Source organism: Branchiostoma floridae, chromosome 15 (assembly GCF_000003815.2).
Source record: "Branchiostoma floridae strain S238N-H82 chromosome 15, Bfl_VNyyK, whole genome shotgun sequence".
Lineage (NCBI taxonomy): Eukaryota > Metazoa > Chordata > Leptocardii > Amphioxiformes > Branchiostomatidae > Branchiostoma > Branchiostoma floridae.
Genome location: NC_049993.1, coordinates 6,230,184 through 6,255,412, shown reverse-complemented (window position 1 = coordinate 6,255,412; position 25,229 = coordinate 6,230,184). Strand labels below are relative to the sequence as shown.

The following is a 25,229-nucleotide window of genomic DNA, read 5'->3' as shown; positions in this document are numbered from 1 at the left end:
AGATTGTATATCAACTGGAAATGTCAAATGAATGAAAGTAATTACAGTCATTAATACATTAACCTTTGCAACCTGTAGACAATCACGTCTGTGTACCTCTATGAACATTTATCCACAGGGTTTCATATATCAACCACTTCATTATTCGTAGAATAGGTGATCATACAAAATTCTTGGTACTTTTTCTATTCAAAAATAACCCTTTTCATGTTTGAATGAAAGATATTGTGGGCTATGCATTGTTCCTTTTCAATTTCCCATATCTTTCAGTTGTAGTTATGAAATTGGTTACAAGTCATCACAGGGGTTTCCCAAAATCTGCTGAATGTAAAGAGAGGATAGGGACCAAAAATAAAGTTAACAATACATCTTTTTTAAAGTAATACAAATATCATCAACATGTTTCTGCATCTAGTGCAAAATTTTAATAAAAAATCCTACTCTGATTTAGCACAAATGAAAATACTTTATTAACCAAATTCAATTTTGCTGCCACATAAGATTGCCATCATTTCATTTTAGCCAAATTTCATGATAAACCTAGACATCCAAAGTTCCCCTCTAAGGTTGCGGTATAAAATACAATTTTCATCATCTATAGTACCAACTGCTACATAATCATTATCATTTTTACTACTTCAAAATATATTCAGAGAAAAATCTGGGACAACGTCTAGTATCTAGTCAGCTGCAGCCATACAGTGTCCCCTCTCAGATATGATATAAAACCTTTCCCAATGTTGACACACTATATTTTCAGGCACACATATAAAGAATGTCATATGTTCACATAATAAAACAAAATATCCACATACATGATTGATGGCAATATAGGTAGTTGCAGAGAACCCAAAGGAGACCATAGAGCTAGGCTGATATTAAGGGCCCCAGAATCTTTAAGACCTGGGTAACTGTGTCGCAGGGCTCTAGCCAGCATCTGTTTTTCCGTCAATTGACGGAAATTTGCTGTATGTGACGGAAAATTTTTTAAACCAATCCGTCAACCTTGACGGACAAAAATATGATAAAAGCTCCTTGGTGGAAGCTACAGGCGGCTTGGGGACGCCGCCCACGGCCGTAAAAGCCACACACTGTTTGTTTTGCTATTGTTATGATTGTTGACAATGTGTGTTGGCGCCCTTTTGCATACGATAATCTCATTAAAACCCTTTTTTCAAGGTATCAGTTCAGTCTCTCTAACTCCAGGAATAGTGTTTTTGCAACAATGGGAATTGGCTGACGGAAAAAAAAATTGAGCTGGCTAGAGCCCTGCTGTGTCGATACCCCACAATTTACCATTACAACTCATTTGTATTGGTACAGGACAACACAATTGGAGCTTTAACTTCCAACTTCCAACTTTAAATCCATCATGAAAAAACTTACTTTTTTGGCCCTACTTACTGCAAACCTTTACACAAAAAAAAGAACGTCAACGGAAGAATGTATTGTCATGATTGTGTAAAAAACTGATTTGGTAATGCCCCATGAACAGCAGCTAATTTACCATCTGCTTTTGACCCATTCTATTACATCAGACCAAGGCTTCGATAATGTCCTTGATCAGACAAATCACATGTTTGCATGAGAAAATGAAGAATGGTCCTACGAGATGGATGCCCAGCTTTACCCCACTATTGCCTATAAGGAAGGGAGATAAGATTTTTCCATTGCTATAACAAAGTGAAAGGTGCTTCCTTAAATGTCAATTCATATAGTGATATTTACAGTGGCCACCTCTATCAGTTATTCTGTACAAAGGTAATATTACCCTGTGCTTTATCCCTAATTACCAATACTGACTACCCTGCATAATGGTCCAATTACATTCTTTATTTGACAGTGACATCTTAGATTAGAAGGCACTAATTTTTACATGAAACTTCTAGACACACTCAATCATTTTCCCTCAAACATGATATTTTCAGCATTGTACTCCTTTAAAATCTACATTGCATAAAATGATTGGTAACTACACTCAAGCAGCATCTAGGCAATAAGAGCAGGAACAATGCTGACAGTATGCAAATACAGTATGCCCATGCCCAGCTACTTTTGGTATATGGATCATGGCAATACTCAAATTTTACGAGGGCAAAATGACAGTACCCATCCGTCTGTCTAGAACATATATAGTGACATTAAATCTATGTATGCAGGAATAACAAAAATGTTAAAAATAACATCTGAATATCCAGTATTTCTACCATTTTTACAATCAATTGATTGTTAGTTTAATATATTTACATTCAGTGTCTCTTGTATCAGCACTGCATCGGATAGCGATATGCCCAACCTTTGTTTTCCCTAACAATTCTGATTGGTTGAGAACCTTTCATCCTCATTGGCCATATGATTGTTCTCTGAACCTGATCATCCCTGATTGGACACTGCATCTTTGGTGGCACCTGATTGGCTCTTTGGTGGTGTTGCTGTGTGCTGATTGGTTACAAGCTGGATTCCCCTGGCTCCAGCCCTGCCAGTATGGTACCCTGCTGTACTTGGTACTGAAGGTCCTTCATGGTGGCTGACAATTCCGCAAATGTTGGTCGATCTTTGGCTCTGGAACATAGATAGATGAAATTAAGCAATGAAATCCTTAAGTTTTTGTATCTCTGCATGATCATTGGAGATTAATGGAACTGCAATCAATAAACAATTTATAATTATCATTGATGTTTTACCTTTTTTTAGAATTCATTTTTTCAAAGAAAGGTCAAAAAAGGTAAAATGCATGTCCCTCTGTAATGCTGGTTTGCCTTTATCTGCAAGGTTACCTATTTTCATTGTTTTGAAAACAGTGTATATAGGGATAGTTGACAGTCAGCAGTGGTTTCAAACTGCAATATTTTGAAAATAGTGCATACAAAACCAGTGTCCATTCACATCCCTAAATACCCTGTCTTTGAAAACAACAGATTTAGGTTACCCAACGGATTAATGTGAACTAGTGATAGCAATCTACTGCAATATGAGAAAACATAGCCCATATGATTCTTCGGCATGCAATTTGTACTTTGAAACTAAGTTCCAATTAAAAGGAAGCTGTAAAATATAATAACCTCTTCCATTTGAGTTATTGTGTTTACAGTCAAACCACACACTTCAGTACCCCCCTCCCCACACACACCCAAGAAATAAACTATAGTCGGTACAAGATGTCAGTGATGACATGACCTCCCCATGAGATGAAAGTGGAATGTTCTGGCCTTACTTGTACTGCCAGCAGGACCTCATGACAGCGTACACCTCCTCGGAACAGGTGGGAGGGCGGTCCAGACGCCGGTCACTCTCGATCCATGTCAGGATGTCCTGCCCCTTCATGCCCTGCACAAAACACAAACGGATTTTATTTAACCTACACAGCAGTGTTTGAGGTTAACAATATTTCTGGTACATTCAAAACCTATCACACTTATCGATAAGAGAATGGACCATTCCTGCTGTGATGGGATGAAACCTAGATTTGTATCAGTTTGGTCATACAAAATTTGTACTTTATCTTACCAAACTGATGTGCTCCACCTCTCCACCTTAAGGCAGTTCACCAAGCAGTTACAAGATGCAAACAAAAGTCCCCAATGAACAACAGACAACAGCAAAAACTGCTTGTTCTAACAAAGAACTGGTATGTTTAATCCTTTTGTCATTTTATAAGTTTTGCAATTCAGACTTGTGCACTTACAGCATAGGGCTTCCTGCCATTACTAAAGGCCTCCCACAGTGTCACCCCATAGCTCCACACGTCTGCTTTACTGCTGAACTTGTAGTAGTAGATGCACTCTGGGGCGTACCACTTCAGAGGCCACTTGCCGGCAGTGTCCGTCTGAAAGTGACATCATTGTATACAATCATGAAAGATATGATATTGTGTAATGTAAACATGGGGGGGGGGAGCATTCACATCAATTTTCTAAAATAAAAAAAAGGGGCATAAAACTTTTTAAAAGGGTCTTATTTTACTCTTAAGGACATATTGTCTGTTGCAATCTGAATAAAGTCATAAGAAAATGTGGGATGCAAAGGTCTGCCTAAAGACAGTTAAGAATTGATTTGCTTCTATTGCGTGTACATTTCCAATTAAGATTATCAGAAATTTCTATCTATTCAATCAGACAGGACAAAGACTGTTCTGAATGTACCTTGTAGTAGTCACTTCCAAGTCCAAGGGCCTTGGACATGCCAAAGTCGGAGATCTTGGCAAAGAGTTCGCTGACCAGCAGGATGTTACGGGCAGCGAGGTCACGATGGACAAAGTTCTTACTCTCCAAGTACGCCATCCCCTCAGCCACCTGCGTCATCAGGTCCACTATTCTCTCCGGACGCACAGAGCTACCGGAACCGGGCAACAGAGAATTGAGCTTGCACCCTTTTCTACTCTCCAAGCAGAGGTTAGGCTCCGGCTGTTTTTTTAACGTTTTTTTTAGTCGTTTTTATTGGGCTTTCTATTTTGTCATTTTTCTTGAAGTACGCCAGTCAAACACAGGTTTTGACACAGGAAGTTAAAATACAAAATAGAAAGCCTGATAAAAACGACTAAAAAACGTTTAAAAAACAGCCGGAGCCTAACCTCTGCTTGGAGAGTACCCTTTTCAGCATGTACACAAAAATAGCACATCACTGGAATGTTAGCATGTAAGGTCATGTTTGCATATGAAATGGTAATCTATCTGTCATCTATGGCTTTCATAATAAATAAATAAATAGTTTTCATGCATATTGTTCATCTTAAAGCAGGGTTGTCTCCAGGACCCGTCTTTTCCATCCCCTAAATTTGCTTGTTGAAAAATCAATCAGTCCCTCCCCAAAATCCAAACTTGACGCAAATTGACGAAAATTTATTTTTCTAGGCTTGAAATGACAGATTTAACATAGCAAATTAACAAGATGAGCTCCTAAACAATGAGTGAGACTACAAAAATGAAAGCTGGAGACAGCCCTGAATCTAAGTTGTATGCAATGTATTTTGACAAACAACAACAAGATACTGTATGCACAGGCGCTAGTAGTAGTAGAAGTGTACAGTACTTCATGCAGTGGATTAGACATTGCACTACCGCAGAGGTCCCTGACAAATTGATATAAAGACAGACACTGCCCGTGCTGTTCCTAACCATCCAGACAACACTCACGCGTTCTTCTTCAGGTACTTGTTGAGCGGCCCAAGTGGAGCCAGCTCCAACACGAGCATGATGGTCTCCCCGTGGCACACGCCAATCATCCGCACGATGTGGGGGTGGTCAAGGTCCTTCATCATGTTGGCTTCCTTCAGAATCTCAGGCTGTAAATAACAACAGGTAATCAAGAATACTAGTAAACAACACTCATGTTGATTATCAACAACACTCAATCTCCATATGAAGGAATCTGCATAGGCTGCTTGATGCAAGCAGTGTTTATGTGTGGTATTTCAAGATCATTGACTGCAAGAAAGCCACATACAGTCAGGCGAGTGACACTGTTTGTTTTTGCGTTCGTTTCACTTCTTAGGTCTCTCTGTTAAATATCTTTGTACTATGCAGTCCATTCAAACACTCAAGGTTTTTAAAGAAAGGCTCTAGTCAAAATTAAGATGGAGGAAAATTGGACACTTGGAAGGAATTGGAAAATTGGAAGGGACAGGACAGTTCTATAGTAGCCTTACCTCCTCGTTGGGTACTTGTTCTGTCTTCAGCGTCTTGACGGCCACCTCTATGGTCTTCCTCCCCAGCTGGTACGTCCCACTCAGTACTGAGCCAAAGTTCCCAGCACCTAAACAAAACAACAACAACAACACATGAACACAAAACTTAAAGTACCACAAAATGCTTTACTTTCGTGTAGAACACTTTCTTCAGAGACGTCTCACTGCACTGTTTTTCTGGAGTTAGAAATGAATTACATTTGTCACAATGACTGGGACTTATCATTAAAGCTATTGTTCTCAAAAGGAGGGTCACACCATTATTACTGTATATGATTAACCTATCATGCTTATCTACAAGTAATATCCAAAACCTAACATTTCTAATCATGCAAAACTGAAAATCACCCTACCTAATCAAACAAGATGCATGTAAAAAAATGAATAAAAAACTTATGAGCTGACAAACCCAGTTTCTCTTTGAGCTGTAGCCGTGAGGGGTCTAACTCCAGTTTCCTCCCCTCCCGTAGTGTGACATCACTGTAGGGACTCTCCCAGCCCATGGCTTCCATAGGGGGGGTGTCCTTCTTGTACACCCAGTTCTGTGGCACTGGGGGGAGCTGGTCCGCTATACAGGTTAAAAAAAAAGAACAGTGTTCTATAAAAATGTAACATTAGTCTGACATAACCTTTTTTAGGCCACTGACTTTGAAGTCTGCAACTCAGTAGTGAAAGGCAGAAGCCATCCTTCTCCTTCAACCTTTTTACTTCGCCAACCAAAGCCAGGTACTAATTTTTACACCTGGGTGGAGTGACAGAAGTTGTTCGAGTGCCTTTCTCAAGAACACTTCAATGTCTGGGCTGGGATTCTAGGAATCGAGCTTCAAACAACTGAGATATGGAAAAAAATTAAGCACCTTTAAATCCATATTTTCCAACATAAATTACTGACTTGTCATCCGGTACAAAACTTTAGGCATAGCTAATAAGCCTTTTTTTTAGTGGTATGGTCCTTCACATGAGATGGAAGCTTTAAACTTAGAAGTTTTCAGTTGTTAAGAGTATACAATCGTCATTATATAGCTCACCTGGGTCACTCTCATCCCAGATGGAGTTAGTGATGGCAGAGCTGTTCAAAGACATTCCAGGCTGGGCCATGGGGGACACAGGGGACCTGGGACTATGCAGGCCTCGAGGGGAGGGGGGCAGCAAGGGGCTCCTGGGCCTGTTCCCACCCTGAGGTCCATCCTGTAAAAAGAGTAGATACTTTTGTTACTTTCTGCACTTATTCTTACATCTGTAGGCCACACATTACACTATCTTTATATCTGTAGGTTGTACACTTCTACTAATTCCTTTATTTTGATAGTCTATGACTAGCCAAACACAATTTTATAGGCAATATGTTAAAAAGATTCTTTCAATTTGCCAAATTAACACTTAAGTTCACCTTTATCCACAGGGTAGCCTATAGCCATTGGTTTTAAAAACAGGGTATTTAAGGATATCAAGTCAATGGACTGTGGTTTTAGATTTCAATATTTTCAAAATATAGCAGTTATTTGCAAAGTGTCCATCAACTTAATATTCCTACATGAGCCTGCCTAAATAAACTGTTTTAAATACAGTAGATATAGGTTACCCCACAGATAACGGTGAACTAGCATTACAACATTAAACATGTACTTACAAACACTAACATGCACTGATCTTACCGACTGAGAAACATTTCAAAACATTTTTTCACAAGCAACTACACAGAATAAAATAATTGATCACAATGTATCACAATATAATTGATAGTCAATGCTGTCACTATCATGCATTGCAGAGGTGCCTTATTTTCATCATGAAAATTCAAATCCATAGACATATTAAAATGCACCAGGTAGCTACAGGTAGCACCCATCTATTGCCACCATTCCCGTATGCAGTAGTCTCCACACACTGAAATGAAATGCTTGTGACTCAGATGGAGACAAATGTATGTTTAGTACTGAGTTAGTAAATTATGTAGCAGTCCTTCACACAGCACAAAGGCAATCACCAGTTCTGAACCAATGCATAACCTTACTGATGTCTCACATTCCAGTATTTATGTCACAGATCCAAGCAGGCCACCTATAATCTAACAAGGCCCTCTTTTCACTATATGGCAACTGTTGAACAGATGATAAACTATACATGTACCACTGAGTGACCAAAGTTGGATATGACCTAGGACTTAATTGTTAGAATATGACCCATGATGTAAAGCATATTTCTGCATGGTTTGAAATTACTTTGAAATTTAAAGCAAAGAAAACCAAGCTAAGCCTTAAAATATCCTCTCGTTATTTGAACTACTAAAAACGAGAGTTTTGGTTGTTCAACAGTTGCTACCTCAGCAGAAAAGGAGTATTGCCAAAACAAAACACATAGCAACCTAAGCCAGTGCATGAAGGCCTTACAGTGCCCCACCTCTACAGCTGGCAGTGCAAACTTAAATAATCCTACATGATTCCCAAACAGCCCCATCAGTACTGGTTCGGTACTGCGTCGCTTCTGCATCCACTTCTGAAGGAGCAAACCAGATTGTTGATCGTAACACACACACAAGAAAACAGCAGGAGAAAGTTATGAGCAAGTTACCTAACTGTCAACGTGTCTAAATTAAATATCAGAATGATCCATTCATGAGCTTACACAATGTACGCTGATCAGTTGGCTTCTCATAGCTTACTTGTTATCTACTTCATATGTATAAAGGAAATGAACATTCATATATAAGTTTCAGCAAAATATAGATTTAATACAAAACTCTGAAATGCTTGTTCAACTGTGTTCATGGGTTAATCTGTATCTACTGTATTCAAAATGGGCATCTAAGGATAAAGAAAATTCAAGTCAAGGGACAGTTAAATATTGCAGTTTGAAACCACCGTCCTTTGACTTGATATCCCTAAATAGCTTTGAATACAACAGATATAGGTTACCCTGCATATAAAGGGGAACAAGCGTTAACATGAAATGCATAAACATCAGCCTGAAATAAAACTAATACCTGTAGCTGTACATTTATTTACTCACTACAGCATGAAACTTAAGTCATACCTGTGCAGGGTGGGCGGGGGTCTGTAAGCTCGTTTTACGCTGACTGGGGGTGCGGCCAGGGGGGTTGATTGGGAGAGCAGGGGGTCTGTTCGGAGAGAGGCTGTCTGGTCGCTGGGGGAGGGGGGGCTCTGGCAGTTTCCTGTCCAGCGCAGGGGGTTTGAAGTCAACCGTCAGCTTCACACCTAGGGTAGAGGAACATGATGACACTCACAGACTGCAAAATGTACATGGTGGGGAAAATGTCTGCAAAGTATAATGGGCAATGAATACTATCACACACACACACACAAACACAATGAATAAATCTGATTGTTTGTTTGTTGGTTGGTAGAACTCAATAGCAAGATGTTTTTGTAGACTCATGAAATAGGCCCAAAAAATCAACTTTCAGTTCATTATTTTCTCCTTCTTAGATCTGTGTTACTTCAGCAATGATTTATATGCTTAACCGTCTCCATGCTGACTTAACTTTAACAAACACAATACTATCTTTATGGATGACTTCACAACAGGAAGAAGGTTAGAGTGAGACTAAAATATGGACATGAGCAGACAAAGCATGAATTATTAAAGTTCCCATGGACAGGAGTAGATATACTACATATTGCAGCAGCCACTGATTGCACAGGGAAGCAATTTTGTGATACATTTCCTTCAATCACTACAGGTTCAATCTAAAGCAGTATGTTTTAAAATATAACTTGCTTACCTCTGAGGTGTTCAGGGATGCCCGGTCTGGGGCATATCTCATCCAAAGGGCAGAACAAACCATCAGCCTTCTTACTGTAGTGATATACCATCTGTAAAACAACTACACAGGTTAGCATACTGGTTACATATATGTAATCCCTACTTTTAGCCAGGCATGTGTCAACATTAGACTCATGGTGTCATCTGGACAAGCTTTTCTTAAAATAACAAGAGATTGGACACACTAAATACCCTTACACTGAAGAGCAGATCCTCTGACAAGCATGAAATTCTGATTGACCATGGATGCCACATGATCATGTATGCATGGTCACAGTCTTCTACTCCTACTTCAGTATTTTTGCTCTTCAGGATACCTTAGAATAGACCTTTTTTCTTCTCAAAATTCTCAAAAACTCTGCACCATGGAAGGTGGATGCCCCCGGACCCCCTACACTTACAATGACTCACCAAGAAATTTGGACTCCCTATAATAAGATCCTACCTAAAAGCCTGATGAAGTCCACATATGGGTGTATGTAGAATTTCTGGTTTTACAGTCAAACCTGTCTATAGTGGCCACTCAAGGGACCGGACAAATATGGCCACTATAGACAGGTGGCCTCTGTATAGAGGTGGCAACTTGTAGATGAAATACCCAAGGGACCGACAAAAAGTGGCCACTATGGACAGGTGGCCCCTCTGTAGAGGTGGCCCCTAATACAGGTTTGACTGTAGTTGGAAATGTGTTTAGTGTAGCCTTATAATTAGGCAGTAGTTCCCTTACCTCCACCAGGCTGCCGAACCTCCTGCCATCCTTGATGGACAGTGAGTTGTCTGAGTTCCTGTCGATCCTGTAGTGGTACATGGCCTTGCCGTAGCACAGACCAATGGCAAAGGTGCCGGGCTCGTCTCTCTCTCGTATGCTGTAAGGCAAGGAGGAATTGGTAACTGATTGTTTAAAAGAAATAAACCATGCCATTCCATGCCAAATTGCAGTAGAATTTTTGACAGCAGCACATATAAGTGAGTTTCACTCGTTTGAATCTCCGGGCCATACTGAAAAATAAAGACTGATCAGAAAACCAATATTGCACATAAGTATAGCCCGGGTATGATACACAAAATTGACACAAAATAATCTGATACAGATATTTTTCACCTTTAGCTTGGGCCATACCAATTAATTTATTGGTTCTTAGATTTTTTTTTAAATTTAAAATATGCTAAACTGGAAAAAAAAATTTATGAAAACAAAGCCACAGGACCAGGTTCAAGCCTTGGTGCACTCAGTTTTATGTAGTGAATACAGTTACATTCAAGTTTTCCTCCCTGCCCTACGCTTTTATGATGTCCACTTGCTACATTTTTATCTTTAAAAATCCGATAACCAAGGAAATCAGTTGGCGTGGCCTTGTATACTTACAGAAACTTGCCATCGAATGGCCCTGCCTTCAGCAGTCGTCTCTCAGCCTCATCGCGGGAGATGCACCTGTGGAACCAGTAGCAGTCCGGCTGCAGGTGGTAGATCTTCAGCACCTTCTCCTCTATGTGCAGCTTCTGACTGCCGGTTAAGTCGTCCTCCAGCTTGGTACTCTGTAAAGACAAGACTGGTGATTATCTCAATGAAAAATGGATATAGTTTTGGATGTGTCTGTGTTTCTGTCTGTCTGTTTCTGGATTTTTGTAGTCAGCATACCAGCAACAACCTCTGGATGGATTACAATAATCTTTGGTTATGTAGAAGGGTGTTGGTAAGACAAAGGTCAAGATAGATTTTGGGCCCTCTAGTATGTGACATTGTTGAATTTTCTGTACCTATTGCAGCTTGAAGCTGAAAAAGATTATTGCAGTGGTAATAGACAATAATTCCCTCCAGGTTTCTTCCATGTTATGCATGATTTTATCAATATGCTTATCCTTAGCTACTCCTTTCTTTATCATGGAGGGAAATGTCCTGCATTTTCTTGCAAATGTTGAATATGTTTCAGTTAATATGTTTCAGTCCCCCTCTTATTCCTGAACTTCTCGGAAGTTTCAGCTGACACTTAATCACCTGGAGACCCAGGACATCCCTAGCTAAGCCTTCCAAATTCTGCTGTACCATGGTCCTGCATCCCATCTTCGGGGGCTGGCCGGGCGGACGGATGCACGGGATCTTGCAGCACGACAGGAGACCGTTCTGCTCGATCTCGTGGTAACGCACGAGTTCTACCGGGCCAGGAAACTTCTTCCCGTCCTCGATGGAGTACATCCCGTGCTGGTTCCGGGTGATTGCATAATGGTAGACTTTGTTCCGGTGGCAGAGCGAGAGCGCGTACGTGTTGGATGTGGTCGTGCTCTCCCGTAGGAGGTACAATCCCTCGCTGCAACCGGCATCCGTCAGGCTCTTCTCTGCCTCCTCGCGTGAGATCAGTCCGTGGAAGTATTGCACGTTTTCTGGGTTGATTGCAGGCTCTGCCATTGCATCTATATTCCCTTGCTGTTCATGCCAGTGGTGATTTAATGTCCCATGAGGACGTCCATCCTGAAGACGTGACTCTACAGTGCTGGAGATCTTTGCAGAATACCCCAGCGCAGAAGTAGTTCCTTGCTACACACTGAAAGATGAAAAATTATGATGTTACTGGGCGTACATGTATAATGCGAATGCCAACAATGACGTGTAAAATATGTTTCTTAGTCCAACTTATAGTCCAAGGCTACCACTGGCTGTAAGTAATAAACACAAAGGTCAGACACAACATATACAGTATGACAAGGTAAGAGGGATTTCTGCTTCCTCCTTAGTAGACAATTGACCACTGGCATCCAAAGGCTTCAAGGATACAACTAAAATCACCCTTAAAAGTAGTAAGTAATTATAAATTAAGTGTGCAAAATGAATAGACAGGATTCAAACTCTCAGCATTTTGGACCAAAGGTAAGTCTCTTATTCTACAGGGACACTATTTATAGTGATTCATGAATGCTACTACTAATGGGTGCTTATTTCATCTCTCAGTTTTAACATCTTATCTAACAATTATCAGTAACCATTCCTGAATTTCACACAAAGATAACAGGACAGGATGCATTTGGATTACTTTACGTTTTGATAGAGACGGAGAACAAAATAATTCTTATCTAAGGCAAAGAAGTAATAACAAAGAAGACATTGTGGTTATTTTGTGAAAGAAATAAAAATTCTAGTTACTGATTAATTGTCTTTTTTAAGGGCCATTTTGTGGCAGCTTCATTTATTCATCGTCACTGATCAATGCTACTACTGTGCTTAACTGCCACATGTGCACGCTACTGATACAGTTTATCATCAACTTTGAGTACAAATTTGACCTAGATGTTTTCAAGCTTTCCTGATATCAAGGGCATTTCCTTTGAAAATCCCTAATAATCACTACAGCTTGGTTTTGATTGGCCAAAATGTCTGTCTATGATCATGATGAGCAATTACAGGGCATTCTTTTCACCAGAAGTTATTCTCTTCATTATAGGTTTAAAGATGCAAAAACGATGGTTAGTTTATTCTAAGTGGCATGTGGCCACATTATTCCCTTCCACATATCATATTCAGATCATATCATATGTAGGAAACATAATATGACTGCTTCCCATGAAATCATATTCAGTTACAAATAAAATATTTGTGCTCCAATTATTCTTAATGGTAATGAGCTACTGTAATTGCTATCTGTCCCATAATCGATACAACATTTTGAAAAGACATCAGGTCATAAACACACAAACATTACATACCAAAATTGGGAGGTCAGCAAAGGGTTTTCTGACAGCTGGGTGATTAGCCAGGAGGCTGCCAAGGGGTTTGTGGCACAGTTGATGACAAATGAAAGACAAATGTCAAACATAAGACTGCAGAAACCCAAGGGGAGCCCCCTGGTACCCAGGGCAGTGGTTAGGGTGTCAACAGCATGCCAGCCATAGCTGACCCTTGGTGACCATGTGACCACCCTGGCCAGCTGTCCAGCCGAGAGGGCAGGACACGAGGTGAAACTTACCCAAACTATTTAAATTAAAGAAGGAGGTTTTAAATTCAATACATGTTGCTTTTTAAGCTCATTCATAGTGGATAACCAAGATTTTGTTTAAAATCAGGTTTATTGTCCCAATGCACATGGTTCTTGTCATTTCGTAGCCATACATTTGAAATAAGATCCTCCCTAACCTATTCCCTTACTTTCTCTTATGCTCAGTGGGTGTGGCTCAACAACAAATGTAAATCTTGAAAGTTGAATAAACAAGTAACTGTTATGTACCAAAACAACATTGTAGTAGAGCTGATTGATTAAGATAATACATGTATCAATTTTCAATCAAACATGAAGATAATGAAAGTGACCCCTTTAATAATACTTTCACATAGCAGCAAAGGGAAAACCTTGATTGGAACTGAAGGAAATGCTTTTTCAAATAATCACCATCTAAAGAGCGACTTTGGATATCTAAGAAAGAAATCTATTGCCAATGATGTCTATCAAGTTACATATTACAGTGCTCAGACTTAGTCGACAACGCTATCTTAAAAACAGACAACACGTTGACATTAACCATAAAGATAAAATCTTCTGTCCCTATCGGCACGTTTGGTTCCGCCTTATGATCACAGCGGCCTGGGCTTAATATTCTATGCAATGCACCTGTACCCACCTGTACCTATCACCTGAAGAAACTGCGCGTCCTGAGGAAATACAGCTTACCTCATCTTCTATTTCTAGGAACCTGACGTAACCACTTCCTAAGGTTGTGAAATGTGCATTTTCACCTAGCTGATCGCTGAGTATTACTCAAGGAATTTACAAATAAACATCAACAATGTTACTCAGATCTTACTTCCTGCATGCTACTTTACACACACAACAAAACCTGCACATATTTCGCCTATAAGACGTAACAAGACGTCTCAGATTCTTCATATACATCTCACCTTTCACCCTACCTCTTCCCAGATGCAATTTCGGCTAAAAAAACTTGCAGACAATTAAGACTTTGTGTCGTGAAGGTTCCAGGCCGGAGCTAAACTTCTACTTCCTCATTGGCAGTCATGACCCCTTGTCGTGACCCCAAACGTCATGTGACATATTTAATCAAAATAACAACAAAACCAACAGCAGGAATTTTTCACTTTCTACAAATATCTATAAGAAATATTTTTAATCTCATAAATCTGATGAAATAGCACAAAAGAATGATGCCTGAGTATTTTTTTTGGTTCTGGAGGACGTTGACCTTTGACCGAACCAACATGGCGGATGCCGCGAAATCTGAGCTCGAGGTTTGTTTTTACTCGCTATATTTCTGTTTTTCTTGTCGATATGATCCAAATCAGGTGAAGGCTATGTGTTTCTTGGTTAAACAGCTACAATATGTTATATTGTCTGTGAAGAGATCGTCCAAATTATGTCTCAGGCTCAGATATATGGCATGCACTTTGCTCTGGCCAGCTAGCTCAGCTCAGCTAAGCTCAACTTGAGTAAGGAAGACAGAAGGTGCCTCACTTACAAAACATTTGATTTGTAAGCGAAAGCTGGAATAGCTACAAAGGCAAAAAAATGCTACACACTGCCTTTTGTATGGTCGAGAAGTTTTGAACTTATTGACAAGGCCGAGGCCGAGGCTATAGATAATGTAACAGTGGTTCACGATACTTAACCCCCCCCCCCCCCCCCCCACTGTTACAATAATTTACAGGATGTTCCTGTCAATAAGAGGGTTTTTTCACTATTGACGCGATTTTCCTGACTAAAATCGCGTGGCCGACTTTACAATTTCAAATGCAGAAACTTTCGTGGTGGTTTACCGCCAACTTAAAACCACCGCAACCTTTTTTCCATGGCAGTAAGAGACTGCAGAGCATGGTGCTACCACGAATCTAAAACCACCGCAAAAAGTCCTTTTTCCCGCTACCGCAAGATTAAATCCCCACAAACTTAAATACATTTAGTGATTTACAGTACTTCACTAACTTATATTTTTATTTCTTACAATAGTCAGTCACCAAAAGTCACTTAAAGCTAACCTTCATCTCTTCTGCTGTCCCCTCCTCAGGGGGTTGCCATGGAGACAGAGGGTGAGGAGGTAGTGGACGTGGAGTCGGATGTCGAGGTGACGTGTTACTGTGGGAAAGGGCGGGACGGACTGATGTACTTCTGTGATGGTTGCAAACTGTGGTTCCACCCAGGTAACTTTGCCATTGTACCTCATGAATTTGAGGTTGTTTAGGGATTACCATATCATGTGCAGTATTCCTATGAATTGCTAGAAGGCGCACCCATTTGAAGAAAAGCATGATGAGAACTCACGTGATGATGCCCATATGTGTATTTTTCAGTAGCATGAGTGTGTGGAAGGGGTGTATTCAGAATTCTTTTGTTTTGATTTTATGTGATAAACATGTGATTGTGATTGCTCTCATTCAGTGTATTGGTGTGTATTCAGTGTTTAAGTTATGCTTAATTATATTTCAGCCATACCATATATGGTATGGTGAAATATATTGTATTCGTAATGTTTCTTTCTTTCTTTCTCCTGTCAAATCTTCAAATCGAATCATCTCCGTCGTTCTGGGACCGAATGAACTGAAATTTGGCACAAGGGTAGAGTGGGTCAATACCGAGGTGCTTTTTTCTCATTTTTTTCATATCTGCCTCTAAAATGATTTTATTGAAGTTTAAAGGTCACGTTTTGACCACAACGGAATATTTTGACCCCCTGTACCATTGAATTACAATGGAATGACCTTAAATTTGGTGTAGATAGGCATTAGATAGTTGGTAAAATGATCCAAGTAAAATTTTTGGCATGAGCCAATTTCAAATTATTAATTTCTGCACTTTTCTGAGGGGAAATTGGTTTTCTTTCGGCCTTCTCCCGTGAACTCCCGTGACCCCAGAGCCCACAGGTGCCAGGTGCCAGCGGTCTGGGGAGAGCGAGAGTTAATTACTTTATGGACGCCAGCCAATCAGCGACGAGAAAGGCGAATGCTAGTTAATATTCATAAGCGGGGCCTTGCAATCCCGTTTATACACAAACAGATGCATATTACAGCCTTACAGTGGCCATATGTTACCCTGTGCCCGGTTTGAAATTGTAGTTTGCGAGGATTTGGAGTTCAGACAGGGTCATTTGAGCGGTATCGGATGGTACGCGTGCATTGAACGTCAGAATACAAGTCTGTGTCGATGAATTTACCACTATGGCACTATCAATCATTTTTGGCAGATTTGACTTTGGGGGTTAGTTGAGACAATCGAGAAAATGCTACTTGGCAGAAAACGCGGGAAAATTGGACAGTTTGCGTTTAGTTTTGATACGTAAGTTTGACAGTGGCGAGAATGCATGTATTTTTCCCAAACAAATGTAGGTACTTCTAACGTTAGTGTTGTTGTTGTTCTTTTTTGACGTAACCTTTGTACATTCAAATTGTAAGTAACTTTAAACTGCCAGAGTTTGAGCCCAATAAAACACTCTTATGTGTTGGCATCCGTCTGTCTCGGAAGACAATGGTAGGTGGACGGGTTTAAGGCGACCCGTCTGCCTGGCCTGCACTTTGGTTTTTAAGGTGAAGGAGGGGTGTGCACGTCCTTCTCCACCCTCTCGTCCACTGGCGCACTAGTCCTACAGGGGCATTCTGTATGCAACGTGTAAGACGGTCCCAGCAGATGCAGGTTTGTTGTTTGGAGTTTCCGTCTCCTAGGAGGATTTCCGACCAAGGATGCAAGGGGTTCCTCCTACCCCTGACTCAGGTGTCATGGCGGGTGCGTCATGCCCGAACATGCCCCTATGGCCTGTCGCCACCACAAAGGCCTGTCACTGCCACTAGCCGCAGCTATGTACTCATTTACACCTGAGTTAGGTGAGGAAAGTCGTGTAAAGTGCCTTTCCCAAGGGCACAAGATCGGTGACACGGCAAGCGGATTTGAACCCCGGACCTCTCGGGCCTGAGACCAACGCGCTCCCGATCGTGCCACGCGGTCCCACAATAAAAACACTCTTAGTACCAGAGTATCACCACTGACCTCCGAAAAGAAACCCCCGAACAAGGTAGAAACTCCTATCCTCCAGGTCTCGCACGCTACGAGCAGGAAATTACAACACTCAGACAAGATAACGTCCGATGGCTGATTGCATACAAAGTAAAACAATTTAACAGTGGTATGCAGGGCATATACTTAACAAAGAATTCGAAGGAAAATGAAATATATAGATAAAGCCAAATCAAGTTAACTTGTTGGTCCTGGGATTTTTCAGAAAAGAAATGAAGCGACAGGGTGGTAAAATTCTTGTAAAAATTCGAGACGTCTCCGTTTATGTAATGGCTCATACAAAACAAGAAGATTGAAGTTTTTAGCTTGAAAAAAAACAAACAAACAACACACTCCTACTACACAGTACCTGCACCTGCTTGACAATTATTAAAACGTATGCCCTACTTGATTAAAAAAAAGTTCAATGCAATAATAAATGTACCCACATCACAAGGAGATTATGGCGGTACTTAGACTTAGTTATCGAAGTGGAAATTGTTGAATGGCGTCATGTAATTTCATGATGAAAATCTTCTGAATGGAAGATACGTTTGTTTTTTTTCACTCTCGGAAAAATAGGAGCTGCCGCAATTCTAAAAGCCAATCAGTTATGCATAGGCGCTCCTGTGGAAGATTATATTCTTCCATATGGGCCCGGTTCATATTGGGCAAGCTCTGTTTTGACCTGGAATCAATTCACAGTATTAGTTCTCTTTTGGGGATAACTTACAGTTTAAATATTGCACTTTTGCGCAGGGGTAACTTGGAACAGTCCAATGTTGCGTGGGAATGGGTATGGCTGAAATATGCTGTATTTGCACCCAAGCAAATGTCGGCCTTTCTAGTCTAGGATTGTTTCTGAATAACCATAATGAGCAGCAAAAATGTTTATAAATTGTCTACCTTCCAGGTTGTCTGAAGACAAACCGTCCAAGTTGTTTGGAAGGAGACAACTTCTTCAGGTTCACCTGTGCCAGGTGCAACGAGAAGGGACAGGAGTGGTTTGAACGGGTCCGCCTCACATGGTAAGGAGGGAGGGAGTGGGTGTGGTCTTCTGTCACCATAATTATGCCAAACCATCTGTGTTTTACATGTATAAGTATTGTCATGGTTGAACAGTTTTAAGCTTTGTTTCAACACAAGGAAAACACTCAATTTTCAGTCTCATCAATCTTCATCAGAAGACTGAGATTCAGATTCAGCTTTATTGGTTCTTGGCATGGCAAATGACATTATAAATGCCACATGAAATGTGCCAAAGAATTACATTTCATAAAATCTTAAAAGTTGTTACACTTCACAAACATACATAATCAAATTTAGTTTAAAAACCTAGACACTGGATTAAATGTAGCAGTGGCGGAGAGTGAACATAACTGTGTCAGCAACAATAAACATATATAGACTGTATCACTGCACTGACGTTCCAGAAGTCAGAAGAGACATCAGGAGCAAATCAAAAGTGGCAGGAAGACGGAACCTATCTAGACAGAATTTCCCCCCACTTTTGATTGGCTCCTGACGTCACCTCCGACCTCCGGAATGCCAGCACAGTGAATCAGTCATCTGATGAAGATCGACAAGATAAACTGAAAATTCATGTTGAATGTCTTCTTACTGTTGGAACAAAGCTCAAAACTGTTCCACTATAGATTATACCAACACAGATGAGTCTTCATTCAAAGTATTGCCATGACTTATTTTCACTTGTGAATGATGGATTGAGTGACCAATTGTTGATTGATTGATTGATTGACAGGCAGCAGGTTGTCATCTTGACGATGTACAACCTCCAGCTGGCGGGGCGTGGCAAGAAGGGGTACTTCCGCTGGAAGGAGGACATCTGCTCCTTCATCGAGAAGAACTGGACTCTTCTTCTTGGAGACAGGTGATCTGTGCACCTCCTGTTACCTGTACAAGGAAAATCATGTTTTTACCTCCATGTGATTTATTTTGTTAGTAAGGCCATGTTGATTTTATTATCTGGATGACATCGCATGCAGCAATTTTCAGTCGTTTCCAAAAATAAAATATTTATATACATGTGTGTATCGGAAAATTTATACCAATGTTAATGTCAATTCCAATGTCAAAGAAGAAGCATGTGAAAACTTAAAAGAAGAATCTATTGTTCTGTATTCTATACTCTGTGCTTGTTATTTGTCCAACCTTCCAGATCACTCAAATTTGATGAGGCAACTTTTTATTTTTGCTTAACTTTTTTTTTTTTATTTGCATGCTTGCATCAGTTTTGGGATTCCCAGAGGATGTCATCCATATAATCAAATCAACATGGCCTTAGTGGATTTATTTCTTCCTGAATGTAGCATTCTCAGTCTAGGAATGAGTAACCCTGGACCTGGTGTTTTTGAACCATGGCATTAACTGCTCAGCCTACATTTGTGTTTGAACAGAAAGAAGACCTCAACTTGGTGGAGCACCGTTGCCGGGGTGTTGTCCGTAGGCAACCACCAGGTGTTCCGATCAGGAGCGAGAGAATTCAACGAACCTGCATGGTGGGGCCTGATCGAGAACAAGCCACCCGTGTACTGGCCAGAAAACTCAGGTGTGCCTCCAATATTAGAGGGCTCTCTGGGGCCTTTTTCAAGTGACCCAGTACAAAAAGAAATGGCCAACAAAAGTGTTATGAGCCAAGAAAAGAGCCTGCTATGGAGGCTAACTTTTGTACCGGTAACAACTAATTGCAAAGTCTTGTGTTTTTGTGACTTCTTATCCTTTATGTAGTGTTCCTCTTTACCTGTGCCAAAGATGGATGCAATTGACTTGGGTTGATTTTAAGTTGAACTTCTTAAAGTTCATTCAAGATTAGTGGAGGTGAAGATGTAGGGCCATATGTGCTGCTTTCGGGAAGAAGTTTTCCTCTGTGATTACTGTCCTGTGTCTAATCTGATGTAAATGTCTGCCACCTTGTCTTCCCCAGGCGAGGCCCCGCCCAAACAGGTGTTTAAGCGCCCGCGGAGGGACATGTTTGAGCCGACCATCCGCGTCGAAGGGCTGAGGTGTCGGAAAAAACAGATGTCCATCCAGTCAGCTATGGAGATCAAGGAGAAGAGGTCCAGGACTCTGGTACGGGGACTCATAACTTCTTTTTTGTACTTTAATTTTAATCATTTCATTTTAAAACAGAATAACATGTAAGAACAAACACATTTACAATATACCAAAGATCTGAATAGTACATAAGGATGATGTCATCATCATCATCAGTGGTCGATATGTTTACACACGACGGGCTTATAGCACCTTACGGGGTGACATAACCTTTTGCTGGCTGATAACAAGACAGGGATTTGCCAGGTCTCCTATCCGGGTGATTTGTGAAAGGCAGAGGTACAGGGACACTTGTTGATGTTTAGGTCTGAACCTGTACCCGAACAATTTCACAGGAATGTATACAGTCCATTGTTGGCATCATTCAGTCTCGTGAGACAATTGAATTACACGCCATGGTTTGGTCAGTTTGTCATTGGGTTACAGCATCTTGTGTGACTGTAGTGGCCATGTACAAGTACACAACCCTTTTCTCTACCATGTCAGAACACAGGAGTTGTTTGTATCACCCACATGTTGGACATATTTTACAGGAAGCGAAGGACATCAGGAAAGCCAAGAAAGGGACATCAGTGTCTCCCCAGGTAAGCACATTCATTTTCCTTTCTTCATCTTTGGTTGTTTTAGTATGTTAATTGTCATTATCATATAGCCAGGCGACGTCAACCAATCAAATGGCCCCTTTTCATGTTGGTTATAACACAGTAACACATGGAATTACGCTATGCTCCGTCGCTCATTATACAATCATGTAGGAACCGATCATGAATTATGGCACCGTATATACTGAAGGAAAGCAGGTCATTAACCCTTAATTTTAGTCTGTATTGTCTGTCAAAAGTTTATGCTTGTATATAAAAACCTATTCATGTGATCTTGGTGGTCCTCCCATTTTTTTTTCATCCCCATGTTAGTAAAATGCAATAAGAGCACAGACTAACACTAACGGTACATGTATCGGAGTATATACATGGTTTGGGAAAGAGTTTTACCATTTCTAACTGTAAGTGTGTGTTTGACTCCAGCCTGGATCCACCTCATCAGACACATCGCCAAACGTGTCCCGGGAGGACCTGGCCACGCCCACCCCTACGCCCTCAGATGACCTCGAGTTCTCAGAGACAGAGGTTTGATTATTTGTATAATAAAAACCTCCTCAAAGCAATCAAACAATCAATCAACTGAGTAATAAACCAATGAATCAAAATATTATAATCAATGAATTGGTCTATTATTGAATTAATACCTCAATGAGACTTTGGAGCCCGCTACTAGAATGGATGCTAGTCATACATTGTTGATATTTCATTCAATATTACAATTACCCCAGTATGGGGCTGTAGTGTATCACAAACTTAAAAGCACCACAGAAACTCAATTTTCTCCTTACTCTCAAGGTCTCCTGGACCTGTCCCTCCATCTAAGGATGGAAAAAAATTCTACTCCATCCATACCTTCATGACAAAACTGTTGAAACTTTATTTTCACAGGTTTGAAATGACATATTTTAACAGGAAAATCAACAACATGGGCTCCAAAACAATGAAAGGGACGAAAAATTAAAAGCGGAAGCCCTGCTGTGAATTTAAGTCACCACAAACTTGAAGGCATTTACAGCACATGTTTGTTGTTGTTGTTGTTTAGATGTTTGCAGGGCTGGATTCCCGTTCTGCCTGCAGCACTCCTCTGAGTGGCTTCCTGACAGAGAGAGACCTCAGGCCAGATGGTAAGTGGTTCAACGATTATGTAAATTAGACTACAGAAATAGGAGTTACGCTGCAGTACTTTAAAAAGCTGCTAGTGGGCCCATTATCGAACTTGACCTTTGTTTTTCTGACCCCAACCTGCCTACCTATTGAAATATCCTCAGGATCCATCCAAGGCTTCTCTAGATATTTAGTTTACACACACACACACACACACACACACACACACACACACACACACACACACACACACACACACACACAGAGAGAGACAAACATGCCCAAAATATAACTTCATTGGCAAAGACAATACAGCTCTGTGAAAGTGCAAACTTTTGGTCATTCAGGGAAACAGAAGCATTTATGTGTTGGTATAAAGTAAAACATATGCTGGCAAACTTTCTCTTGGGTTTTATTTTCGCTGTTTCTGTGGTACACTGCAAATATGTGTTTTGAATGTATTCACAAACGTTAACAAATTCAAAACACTGCAAAAAGCTCCATTTCCGTCCTACCACAAAATGAAACCACCTCAAGAGTAAATGAATTTACAGTAGTCACAAAAGAATTGTGTGCCGTTCTGGTTACTGTGTTACTGTTTTTCCCAGAAACCCTTCCTGAAGCGATACTGAGTGATGACGCAGACCTGGAGCTCGACCCTGGCATGGAGCTCCCCCCCTCCAACCTCTTCAGCTGCCCCACCCCCCCTCCTACCACCCCCCAGGAGGGGGACAAACAGGAGAAGAGAACGTCCACAGAGGGAAGTGAGGAAGGGGAGAGTGAGGGAGAGGAAGAACACAAAGTGAAGGAAGAGGTAGTAGAGAAGGTAGATGATGCTGAAGAAGAGAAAGGTGCAGTGCGGAAAGGGAAGGAGGAAGAGGAGGAAACAGAGGAACCCAAGAAACCAAAGTACAATTTCCTTAATGTGTTTCTTTCTTTCTTCCTTTACTTAAGCTTTTCCATCACAGTGGAACTGGTGTTCCTTATAAAGGTCTCCTATTCAAGGCCACCATACCAACATAAACGTAATACAATAGATATGGATACAAATGAAGGAAATAAAATTAAATCTATCTATATTCTTTCTATATTCTAAATCTTACCGTGCTGGAAGCAACACAAATTTGTTGCTTAAGTGATACTTTAACTTGATTTGCTGCATTATTTTTTGTTGTCAATTTTCAATTTCAAAGGAAATGTTCCAAGACTTAGATATTTGTGTAAGTCCAACTTCCATATTTGAAATAAACTCAGACATTTTGTCTCATGCAAATAAACAAACAAATAAACAAACAACTGAATGTTCCCAGGTACGTCACCATGAGCCTGTATGAGGAGAGGCAGCTGCTGCGCCACCTGAATGCGCACCTGACGGCAGTGGACAGCATTCCGCAGGCGCGTCGGCTGCGCAGGAAGCTGCTGGTCAGGCAGGTGGGTGTACAACCGCTTGTCTTAATATGCACCCCTCTGGAACAAAGACTATGCAAATATTGTAATTTAAATAAAATAGAGGATGAATGTCAATTTGTAGTAGAGTGTAGATGGTATACCATAGAGAGAAATGAACTGTATAAGGTTATACAAAACCATTTTCCTTATTTCATACTGTAGAAAAAATCATATTCCTAATGGAACTAGACAAGCCATTGATCATAAAACATAGCTGTTCTTTTATGTCCACTATAACAGAAAAGCAAGGAGAAGTTGAATTTATCCAACGATAGGTTCATTTTGTATCTGTTAACTGAATCTTTTTCTGGCCCAACCAGCATATTTCCATCTCCCCTGTACATATATGATTGCTGGAAGTCAGAACATTTGACTGTTCCAGTGATATAAAACACTCCCTCACTCCACAACAGATGAAGAGAGAGAGAGGACTGCCCCTGTTTGACATTGACGCTGCGGTGGCAGCGAGTATCCAAGAGGCAACGGGGACAGCAACCGCGACCGACAACGCTTGGCCGGAACCCTTCAGTCCGTCCAGGCTGCAGGGGCTCGTCTCAAGGTCGGCCGGCGACTTCCGCATCCTGGACCGGTTCCAGAGCCGGGCGCACACGGTGAAGGCACAGGGGCAGCAGCCACGCACCTTCCTGAACAGGCTGGTGGGGACGGACGAACAGACAGGGCTGCAGAGTATCATCAGTCCTTACACTGCCAGGTGAGTAGGGAACAGACAGGGCTGCAGAGTATCATCAGTCCTTACACTGCCAGGTGAGTAGGGAACAGACAGGGCTGCAGAGCATCATCAGTCCTTACACTGCCAGGTGAGTAGGGAACAGACAGGGCTGCAGAGTATCATCAGTCCTTACACTGCCAGGTGAGTAGGGAACAGACAGGGCTGCAGAGTATCATCAGTCCTTACACTGCCAGGTGAGTAGGGAACAGACAGGGCTGCAGAGCATCATCAGTCCTTACACTGCCAGGTGAGTAGGGAACAGACAGGGCTGCAGCATCATCAGTCCTTACACTGCCAGGTGAGTAGGGAACAGACAGGGCTGCAGAGTATCATCAGTCCTTACACTGCCAGGTGAGTAGGGAACAGACAGGGCTGCAGAGTATCATCAGTCCTTACACTGCTAGGTGAGTAGGGAACAGACAGGGCTGCAGAGCATCATCAGTCCTTACACTGCCAGGTGAGTAGGGAACAGACAGGGCTGCAGAGTATCATCAGTCCTTACACTGCTAGGTGAGTAGGGAACAGACAGGGCTGCAGAGCATCATCAGTCCTTACACTGCCAGGTGAGTAGGGAACAGACAGGGCTGCAGAGTATTATCAGTCCTTACACTGCCAGGTGAGTAGGGAACAGACAGGGCTGCAGAGTATTATCAGTCCTTACACTGCCAGGTGAGTAGGGAACAGACAGGGCTGCAGAGTATTATCAGTTCTTACACTGCCAGGTGAGTAGGGAACAGACAGGGCTGCAGAGCATCATCAGTCCTTACACTGCCAGGTGAGTAGGGAACAGACAGGGCTGCAGAGCATCATCAGTCCTTACACTG

General features: G+C 41.3%; 2 protein-coding genes across 5 annotated transcripts in view; one reads left to right on the top strand and one right to left on the bottom strand.

Moving 5' to 3' along the window:
- Nucleotides 1-1,818: 1,818 nt before the first annotated feature.
- Nucleotides 1,819-14,486, bottom strand: LOC118431851 (tyrosine-protein kinase SYK-like). 4 transcript variants are annotated; one of them, XM_035843247.1, is made up of 15 exons: nt 14,349-14,486; nt 11,463-12,006; nt 10,833-11,002; nt 10,194-10,332; nt 9,426-9,516; nt 8,717-8,898; nt 8,084-8,179; nt 6,712-6,871; nt 6,093-6,251; nt 5,645-5,751; nt 5,133-5,281; nt 4,143-4,332; nt 3,686-3,826; nt 3,215-3,327; nt 1,819-2,562 (listed from the first exon to the last, which is right to left on the bottom strand). In XM_035843247.1, exons 2-15 carry the CDS (start codon nt 11,868-11,870, stop codon nt 2,448-2,450), a joined length of 2,220 nt encoding a protein of 739 aa, XP_035699140.1. In that variant the 5' UTR covers nt 11,871-12,006; nt 14,349-14,486; the 3' UTR covers nt 1,819-2,447. The 4 variants fall into 4 exon arrangements, with proteins under 4 accessions (XP_035699140.1, XP_035699141.1, XP_035699142.1 ...); XM_035843248.1 differs by having other exon boundaries at nt 8,120-8,179; XM_035843249.1 differs by having other exon boundaries at nt 11,511-12,006.
- Nucleotides 14,487-14,544: 58 nt separating this feature from the next.
- LOC118432247 (cysteine-rich protein 2-binding protein-like) overlaps nt 14,545-25,229 on the top strand; it is a 16,335-nt gene continuing 5,650 nt past the window's right edge. Inside the window, exons 1-12 of the mRNA XM_035843775.1 lie at nt 14,545-14,696; nt 15,470-15,602; nt 18,359-18,473; nt 19,208-19,336; nt 19,863-20,014; nt 20,390-20,535; nt 21,054-21,137; nt 21,546-21,647; nt 22,165-22,246; nt 22,835-23,135; nt 23,537-23,657; nt 24,089-24,387. Of these exons, the coding sequence (XP_035699668.1) occupies nt 14,610-14,696; nt 15,470-15,602; nt 18,359-18,473; nt 19,208-19,336; nt 19,863-20,014; nt 20,390-20,535; nt 21,054-21,137; nt 21,546-21,647; nt 22,165-22,246; nt 22,835-23,135; nt 23,537-23,657; nt 24,089-24,387 (1,751 nt within the window). The 5' untranslated portion in view covers nt 14,545-14,609. The remainder of the gene's footprint in view (nt 14,697-15,469; nt 15,603-18,358; nt 18,474-19,207; nt 19,337-19,862; nt 20,015-20,389; nt 20,536-21,053; nt 21,138-21,545; nt 21,648-22,164; nt 22,247-22,834; nt 23,136-23,536; nt 23,658-24,088; nt 24,388-25,229) is intronic.

Excerpts from the sequence above, each read along its gene's own strand:
- LOC118431851 (XM_035843247.1), bottom strand. The coding sequence starts at position 11,870 with ATGGCAGAGCCTGCAATCAACCCAGAAAACGTGCAATACTTCCACGGA. Across the intron at positions 5,282-5,644 it reads AACAAGTACCCAACGAGGAG|CCTGAGATTCTGAAGGAAGC; the intron begins GTAAGGCTACTA and ends TGTTATTTACAG. Across the intron at positions 3,827-4,142 it reads TTGGAAGTGACTACTACAAG|ACGGACACTGCCGGCAAGTG; the intron begins GTACATTCAGAA and ends TGTCACTTTCAG.